General features: G+C 46.9%; 1 protein-coding gene across 3 annotated transcripts in view; it reads right to left on the bottom strand.

Annotated features, from left to right (window-relative positions):
• Positions 1 to 9,064, bottom strand: part of LOC144671448 (inositol-tetrakisphosphate 1-kinase-like) — a 56,015-nt gene that overhangs the window by 4,091 nt on the left and 42,860 nt on the right. For all 3 annotated transcript variants that reach the window (XM_078533357.1, XM_078533359.1, XM_078533358.1), the window contains 3 exons: positions 8,084 to 8,249; positions 5,464 to 5,531; positions 3,581 to 3,743 (listed from right to left, as the gene is read on the bottom strand). In XM_078533357.1, the coding sequence (XP_078389483.1) occupies positions 3,581 to 3,743; positions 5,464 to 5,531; positions 8,084 to 8,249 (397 nt within the window). The remainder of the gene's footprint in view (positions 1 to 3,580; positions 3,744 to 5,463; positions 5,532 to 8,083; positions 8,250 to 9,064) is intronic.

Genomic DNA, 9,064 nt, shown 5'->3' with positions numbered 1-9,064 from the left:
ATCTTTAAGCTGCACCCCCTGGTTCTAGATTCCCCCCCACAAGGGGAAGCAACCTCTCAGCATCGACCTTGTCAAGCCCCCCTCAGGATCTTATATGTTTCAATAAGGTCGCCTCTCATTCTTCCAAACTCTAATGAATATAGGCCCAACTTGCTCAACCTTTCCTCCATGAGACAAGCCCCCTCCGACAAATTCCTGGAGGTTTGATCACATGACTTCCAATCGAGCCCCTTCCCCCTACACTCCTTCCATTGGGTCATCCTCATGGAGTCCCACCTACTCATGGCCAATTGGAAAGCAAAGCCGATCCTCGCTATCTGGTTGGATGGTTCTTGAACGACCCTTTTCCCCCCTGGCTGACAAAAAGAGAGAAAGAAAAACACAATTCGCTTTGAATGCTCCCGTCAGTTCTCTCACGAGTTGCTCAAAGAAACGTCCAGGAGACTCCAGGTCAACCCTGGAGGGTTGGCAACCGCTATCCCATGAGGAGGCAGCATCAACAATCATCAACCCCTCCCCCCGACCCCAATCATAAAATGGTTCGGACCATGGTCAATTCCTGACCTGGAGCCAGGATAGTGGTTGTGGGGTGGGTGGGTGGGGCGGGGGACAGTGTAAAACCTTTAGGAATGAGAAGAGGGAAGGAAAAGCTTGGGGTCAGAACAGGGCAGGGTTGGGCTGGAATGTGATTGCCCCCACAGTTCAACATCCACCATCGCCGATGAGACTCGCTGGTGTAGGACATTTACTGTGGCCGGATACTGGAGTGTATAGGGCTCACAGGAAGCAACTGCTTTATGTTGATGTGGCATCTTCAACATAATAAAACATCCCAAGGTGCCTCACTGCAGTGTTATCAAAGAAAATTTAACAATGAGATATTAGGGCAGATCAAAAGCTTGACCAAAGAGTAGATTTTAAGTACCATCTTCAAGGAGGAAAGGGAGGTGAGAGAGGCAGAGCGGTTTAGGGAGGGAATTCCAGAGCTTAGGGCCCAGGCAGCTGAAGGCACAGCCGCCAATAGTTTTCTTTTTATCCTTTCACGGGGTGTGGGCATCGCTGGCTGGGCCAGCATTTGTTTCCCATCCCTAATTGCCCCTTGAGAAGGTGGTGGTGAGATGCCTTCCTGAACCGCTGCAGTCCCTGTGGTGTAGGTACACCCGCAGTGCTGTTAGGGAGGGAGTTCCAGGATTTTGACCCAGCGACACTGAAGGAACGGCCGATACATTTCCAAGTCAGGATGGTGAGTGACTTGGAGGGGAACTTCCAGGTGGTGGTGTTCATGTGCATCTGCTGCCCTTGTCCTTCTAGGTGATGGAGGTCGTGGGTTTGGAAGGTGCTGTCAAAGGAGCCATGGTGAGCTGCTGCAGTGCATCTTGTAGATGGTACGCACACTGCTGCTACTGTGCGTCGGTGGCGGAGGGAGTGAATGTTTAACGGGTGGAACGATTAAAGTCGGGGTGCACCAGAGGCCAGAATTGGAAGAGTGCGGAGATCTCGGAGGGCTTTGGGGCAGGAGGAGGTTACAGAGAGAGGGAGGGAGGGAGGCCGTGGAGGGATTCGAAAATAAGGATGAGAATTTGAAAAATCAAGGCATTGCTTAACCAGGGGCCAGTGTAGATCAGCGAGCACAGGGGGTGATCGACTCAGTGCAAGTTAGGACACAAGCAGCAGAGTTTTGGATGAAGTCAAGAGGGTGGAATGTTGGAGGTCAGCCAGGAGACCTGGGAAAAAGGGTGAAACCCAAGGACAGGATGAATTATGTCATTGTAAAGAAAATGTGACTCATGCTGTGAGGGGCAGGTTGGTTCTAAGTTTGCAATGAAGAATTAAATATTAAACCTTAAAAGGAAATAAACATTAATTCAACTGACCCCCTTAAATAAACACACACTTGCGGGCCAGCATCAGACCAGAAACTCTGTCAATCATTCAGTTCACCTTTACCTCACCCTAAACTGATCGGTAAAAGCAGGGGTCGTAATGAAGTCCCAAGGCTTCTTTAAGCCAACCCCCAGCCCCTCGGAGGACAAGGGCAGCGGAGGCATCGGAACACCAGAATCTCCAAATCACACACCATCCTGACTTGGACATGTAGATCTGGAACGCGCTGCCTGAAAGGGCGGTGGAAGCAGATGCAATAGTAACTTTCACAAGGGGAATTGGATAAGTATTTGAAGGGGCAAAATTCTGTGGACGATGGGGAAAGAGCAGGCCGCGTGGGATTAATTGGATTGCTCTTTCAAAGAGCCAACACAGACGTGATGGACCGAATGGTCGTCTTCTGTGCTGTATCATTGTGTGATGTCGCCGTTCCTTTATCGCCGCTGAGTCGAATTCCTGGAAGTCCCACACCACAGGGACTGCAGCGGTTCAAGAAGGCGGCTCACCACCACCTTCTCAAAGGCAATTAGGGATGGGCAATAAATGCTGACCCTGCCAGTGATGCTCACATCCTAGAAGTTATTTTTTTTATAAAGAACACTAGTTACAGGAAGTGACAGCTTACTTAGCTGGGCTAGGCTCTGGTACTGACTGGTACAGAAGACCTTTGACCTCATGTAATGAGAGTGGGAAGCCATTTTGTGTCAAGGATGTTTGACCTCAGATACTGGAAATTACACCATTGTTTAAGTATTATAATCAATGTTACACTCACAGGTTACCTCGTTCAAACAGCAACAGACCTTAAAAGGGATACAAGACCAGCCATAACAATCCACAGGATGTGTCAAGTGTTTTAGCAATGAATTACTTTTGATGCTCAGATGATTCATGCTTGAGAGTCAAATTGGGCATAGCAAGTTTCCACAAACAAGATGTGGCCAGTTTAATCCGAATTCGTTGAGGGATAGATGCTGGACTGGATGCCATCAGGAAGTCTTCCTCCGTTCTTCTGGAATAGGTGTGTCTGGAGATCTGTATCTATCCAGCAAAGTGTGTGCATGGGGCCTTGTTTAATGTCCCATTTAAGGAGCAGTAGCGTGGTCTGAGTCAAAAGGTCGTGGGTTTAAGCCCCACTCTTCAAACTCAAAATCCAGGCTGACACTCTTAGTGAAGTACTGAGGGAGTTCTGCACTGTCGGAGGTGCTATTTTTCAGGTGAGGTATTAAACCGAGGCCCTATCTGCCTCTCAGGTGTGCATAAAAGTTTCCAGGGCCACTATTTCAGGAGAGTTCTCCCTGGGGCCAGTTTTTACCCCTCAATAAACATCATTAAAACCGATTATTTAGTCATTATTGCACTGCTGTTTGTGGGATCTTGCTGTGTGCCAACTGGCTGCAACATTTTCTACATTACAACAGAGACTACACCTCAACAAAGTGTTTCATTGGCTGTAAAGTGCTTTGGGATGACCTGAGGTCATGAGAGGTGCTATATAAATGAAAAGTACCTTTTTAAATGTAGCAATCCCAACTCTTGCTCTGAGAAAGAGAGAGATCGTAAGACAACTTACATTTATATAGCACCTTTAATTGAGTAAACCATTCCATGAAGCATTATCAAACAAAATTCGATATCAAGCCGCACGTTAGGACAAACATGCATCTCACAGACCATAACTCTACCACGCACCAACCTGGAAAGGCGTTGACGTCAATCACTGCGAGCTTGCCAGTTTTATTGTCGACAATCACGTCCACCCCAAACAGCGACATTCCCAGGGACGCCTGAAGGCCTCGGCTGATGAGTTTGATGATTCTGTCTGAAGGTCCACTCGGAAGGCTGGCCCCTTCGTCCCTCTGTGGCAACAGAACAAAGCAAAGCAGAGAATGAGATCCAGCCCAGTACATCTCTCCACGTGCTCATACTCATGTACACCAGTCACCTCCTGGACGCCACTTTCTATTTCACCTCCTTTTCACATTTCCCTTCTCCCTCTCTGACTCACACTCATTCTCAGTTCTATACCTCAGTCTCTGTTTTTTTTCCATATCTTGCCCATCCCTTTCATGTATATCAAATGTTCTCGTTCCAACACATTCTCTTCATGTGCCCAAGACCCGTGAGTGGGAGTTGAACCCACGACCTTCTGGCTCAACAGCAGAATGCAGCCTCCATCTATGAATCATTATCACGAGGTTCATTATTTCAGGATCATACAGCAGTGGAGGCCATTCTGCCCATTATGCCTTTGCTGGCTCTATGAAGGAGCTTTCCAATTAGTCTCACTCCCCCTGTTCTTTCCCCATAGCCCTGCAAATATTTCCTTTTCAAATTACTTATCCAATCCCCTCATGTGATTGAAAATTGCTATTGAATTTGCTTCCACCGCCCTTATAGGCAGCACATTCCAGACAATCATGGGAGTACCCTCAGTGCAAAGACTGCAATGGTTCAGTGAGGAGGTTCACAGAATCCCAGAATGATTACAGCACAGAAGGAGGCCATTCAGCTTATCGTGTCTGTGCTGACCTTCTGAAGGAGCAATGCACCTAGTGCCCTCCCCCGCCTTCTCCCTGTATTCTTCCTTTTAAGAAAATAATCTAATTCCCTCTTGAATGCTTTGATTGAATCTGCCTCCATCACACTCTCAGGCAGCACATTCTAGATCCTATCCACTTGCTGCATAAAAAGGTTTTCTCTCAGGTCTCCATAGCTTCTTTTGTCAATCACCTTCAATCTGTGGCCTTTGGTTCTTGATCCTTCCACCAATGGGAACACTTTCTCCCTATCTACCCTGTCCAGACCCCTCATGATTTTGAACACCTCCATCAAATCTCCTTTCAACCTTCACTCCTCCGAGGAAAACAGTCCCAACTTCTCCAATCTATCCATGAAACTAATGTTCCTCATCCTTGAAAGCGTTCTCGTGACTCTTCTCTGCACTCTCTCTAAAGCGTTCACATCCTTCCTAAAGTGTGGTGCCCACAATCCTCCAGTTGAGACCAAACAAACATCTCAGGTTATCCAATATCTCCAAAGCGAACAAATTTCTCCTCAAGTCTTCTCTGGCTCTTTTGCCAATTATCTTAGAGAGAGTAATAAAAATAGCCTGGCCGCCACCATCCCTTAACAGAAAAACAATTTAAGGCAATGAAAACGGGGTGATTATAGTCAGAGATACAAGAGGGCATAATTGGAGGAATGCATAGATATTACAGATTTGTAGATGAGGAGAAATTTCTTCACCCAGAGAGTGGTGAGCCTGTGGAATTCGCTACCACAGAAAGTAGTTGAGGCCAAAACATTGTATGTTTTCAAGAAGGAGTTAGATGTAGCTCTTGGGGCGAAAGGGATCAAAGGATGTGGGGAGAAAGCGGGAGCAGGCTATTGAGTTGGATGATCAGCCATGATCATAATGAATGGCGGAGCAGGCTCGAAGGGCCGAATGGCCTACTCCTGCTCCTATTTTCTATGTGTCTATGTAATTGGCTGAAAGGGATTAGAGAGACAGGGAGGGGTCAAGCCATGGAGGGATTTGAAAACAAGAATGAGCATGTATCAAACGTGGGAACTTACCGCTGTTAAATGTGAGCAAGATTCTGGCTTTGAAACCTCGTGGCTGTTAAAGAATATCGTTTTCCTGTCTGAAAGTACAAAGGCAGAATCCATCAAACTGTGGCACTCTCTCCCTCCCCCAGCATTTGTTTCTCCTCCTCTCTCCTGCACTTGCATTCATTTAGCCCCTTTAACATCCCAGGGTGCTTCACGGGAGCGTCAGACAGAATTCAAACACCGAGGAACATAAGAAAATATTAGAACAGGTGACCAAGCGCTTGGTCAAAGAGTCAGGTTTTAATGGGTGTCTGAAAGGAGGAGAGGTGGAGAGGCAGATGGGTTTGAGGAGGGAATTCCAGAGTTTAGGGTCTAAACAGGCTTATGTTCTCAGCTCCTTTCCAGAGCGAGGCATGGACAACTTATGCAAGGCAAGAAAAGTGGTTGAACAACTTCCAACTCCACTGCCTCAGACAAAAATTGGGCATCTCCCGACAGGACAGAGAGCCGAAACATGGAAGTAAACCAGCGTGCAGGGATCCCCAGCATGTGTCCCCTCTCCAGTCAGCAGCGACTCCATTGGCTGGGTCATGTGAGCTGAATGGATGACGGTCGCATTAATCCCATAGACATGCTCTCTGGTGAGCTTACTATCAGCATGGGACCAACAGGGTCACGCACGTCTGCGATATAAGGACGTCTGGGAGACCTCAAGTTGACCGGGATCAGAGTCGATGTGTGGGAAGTCCTCGCTGCTGACTGGAGCACCTGGAGACAAGCAGTCAGGAAGGGTGTGAAAAAACCAGAGGGGAAAAGAAATAACCAGGTGGCGGAAAAGAGAGCCCACTGGAAAGAAAATACATCAGCCGAGCTCAGGACAACGCTACTGATCTGTGCCAGCTGCGGCAGGGAATGCCACTCACAAATCACCCTCTACAGCCACAACAGGCAAAGTGACAAACACCCCGGGCGCAGTCCATCGTCTCCCGAGATGGATATTGGCGCCTGCCTAGAGTCTAGGCAGCTGAAGGCATGACTGCCAACGGCACAGCAATGAAAATAGGAGACCTATAATTAGCCAAAAAATGTGAGGCAGGAAAACAGTGAGAGGAAAAGTAACAAAAACCAAGCTCATTCAAATCATGGAATGATATAGGTGGGTCATTTCAGTCCATCACGCCAAAGTGTTGGCTTTGAAAGAGCTACACAATTAGCCTCACTCCCCTACTCATTCCGCATCACTCTACAATCTTTCCTTTTCAAGTATTTATCCAACTCCCTTTTGAAAGTTATTAGTTATTATTGAATCTACTTCCTCCGCCCTTTCAGGCAGTGCGTCCCAGATCACAACTCTGTTTTAGAAAATGTTTCCCCATTTCAACTCTCACTCTTTTTCCAATCTCGCTCTTTCTTAAATGGCCTTAAACCTGTGTCCCTCTGCCACAGGAAACACTTCCTCCCTATTTACTCTATCCAGATCCTTCACGATTTTGAATACCTGTATCAAATTTCCTCTTAATCCTCTCTGCTCTAAGAAGAACATTCGCAGCTTCTTTCAGTCCCTCATCCCTGGAATTAAGGAGCTGGTTTAACATTGATACCCAACTCCTTCCTAACTCTTTTGACCTCTGCCTCTTCAGATCACCCTGGCGCAGTCCGAGGCAAACGGATGCATCAGAGTGTAGGAGCATAGGAAACAGGAGCAGGAGTAGGCCATTCGACCCCTCAAGCCTGCTCCGCCATTCAACTAGATCATCTAGATCTTCTACATCAATGGCATTTTCCCGCACTATCCCCATATCCCTGGATATCTTTAATTTCTAAGAATCTGTCTTGAACATACTCAATGACTGAGCTGCCACAGTCCTCCTGGGGTAGAGAATTCCAAGGATTCACCAGCCTCTTGAATGAAGAAGTTCCTCCTCACCTCAGTCCTAAATGGCCTGCCTTTTATTCTGAGGCTGTGTCCCCTGGTTCTAGACTAGCCAGGGGAAACATCCTTCCGACATCTACCCTGTCAAGCCCAGTAAGAATTTTGTATGTCTCAACGAGATCACCTCTCATCCTTCTAAACTCTAAAGAAGACAGGCCCAATCTTCTCAAGCTCAATATAACAATGCCTAACTAACTAACCAACCATTAGAATTGTGACCAAGTTCAACACCTAGAGGTGAGACAGTGGCATAGTGGTGACGTCACTGGACTAGTAATCCAGGGGCCCAGGCTAATGCTCTGGGGACCTGGGTTCAAATCCCACCACAGCAGCTGGTGGGAATTTAAAGTCAATTAATAAAACCTGGAATTGAAAAGCCCAGTAACATTGACCACGAAACTATCATTGATTGGGTTGTAAAAACCCATCTGACTCACTAATGCCCTTTAGGGAAGGAAATCTGCTGTCCTTACCCGGTCTGGCCTACAGGTGACTCCAGGCCCACAAGAATGTGGCTGACTCTTAAGTGCCCTCTGAAATGGCTGAGCAAGTCACTCAGTTCAAGGGCAATTAGGAGTGTGCAACAAATGCTGGCCTAGCCAGTGACACCCACATCCCAGGAAGGAATAAATAAAAAGACACTCACTATCAAGGAATGCCAATAAGGCAGTATAATGCTGGACTGGTATTGAGCCCAGCAAACACACTAACCTGACTGGCCAACAGTAAAGTTTTTCAAAGATGGCCTCTTTACAACAAAATATGACTGGCCAACAACAAAGGCTTTATAAAGGACAGCGTTGTGGTTGATGAAGCTTTGCAGCACACAGGGAAGACTCACATCCCTCAGGCCATCTTCACTGAAGATAAGAGCCATCTGTGAAGAGAAGGAACAGGGTTACAAAATGAAGAACGGGCTTGACATTCCTGTAGCACCTTCCAAGACCTCCCACCATGCTTTACAGCCAACAAAGTTCTTTCTGAAGTGCAGACACTCTTGTAATGTAGATAAAGTAGCAGTCAATTTGTGCACAGCAAGATCCCACAAACAACAATGACTGGATAATTTTTTTTTTTAAAAGTCGAGGGATAAATATTGGCCCAGGATGCTTGGAAAAACTCTTTTAAATAGTGGACATGGAATCTTTTAGATCCACCCAAGTATGCCCACGCAAATATGCAAGTGGGGTTTCGGGTTTAACGTTTCATTCAAAAGACGGTTTCTCCGACAGTGCAGCACTCCCTCAGTACTGTACTGGGAGCATTAGTCTAGATTATGGGCTCATGGCCCTGGAGTGAAACTTGAACCCACAACTTCCTAACCCAGAGCTGGCAGTGCTGCCCACTGAGCCACAGTTGACACTCAGGACATATAGCACAGAAGCAGGCCATTCGGCCCAACCACTCCATGCTAGTGTTTATGTTCCAATCTTCCCATCTTTCCTCATCTAAATCTACCATTGTAACCCTCAACTCCCTTCTCCCTCATCTCCTTGTCTAGTTTCCCCTTAAATGCATCTATACTATATCAACCACTCCCTGTGGGAGCAAGTTCCACATTTTCACCACTCTCTGGGTAAAGAAGTTTCTTCTGGATTCCCTATTGGATTTCTTGGGGACTATTTTATATTGACAGCCTCTAGTTCTGCTCTTCCCGACAAAAGGAAACATTCTCTCTGTATTCACGCTATC

This window comes from Cetorhinus maximus, chromosome 32 (assembly GCF_964194155.1).
Source record: "Cetorhinus maximus chromosome 32, sCetMax3.hap1.1, whole genome shotgun sequence".
NCBI lineage: Eukaryota > Metazoa > Chordata > Chondrichthyes > Lamniformes > Cetorhinidae > Cetorhinus > Cetorhinus maximus.
The sequence above is the reverse complement of the archived record's forward strand: the minus strand, read 5'-3'. Positions and strand labels throughout refer to the sequence as shown.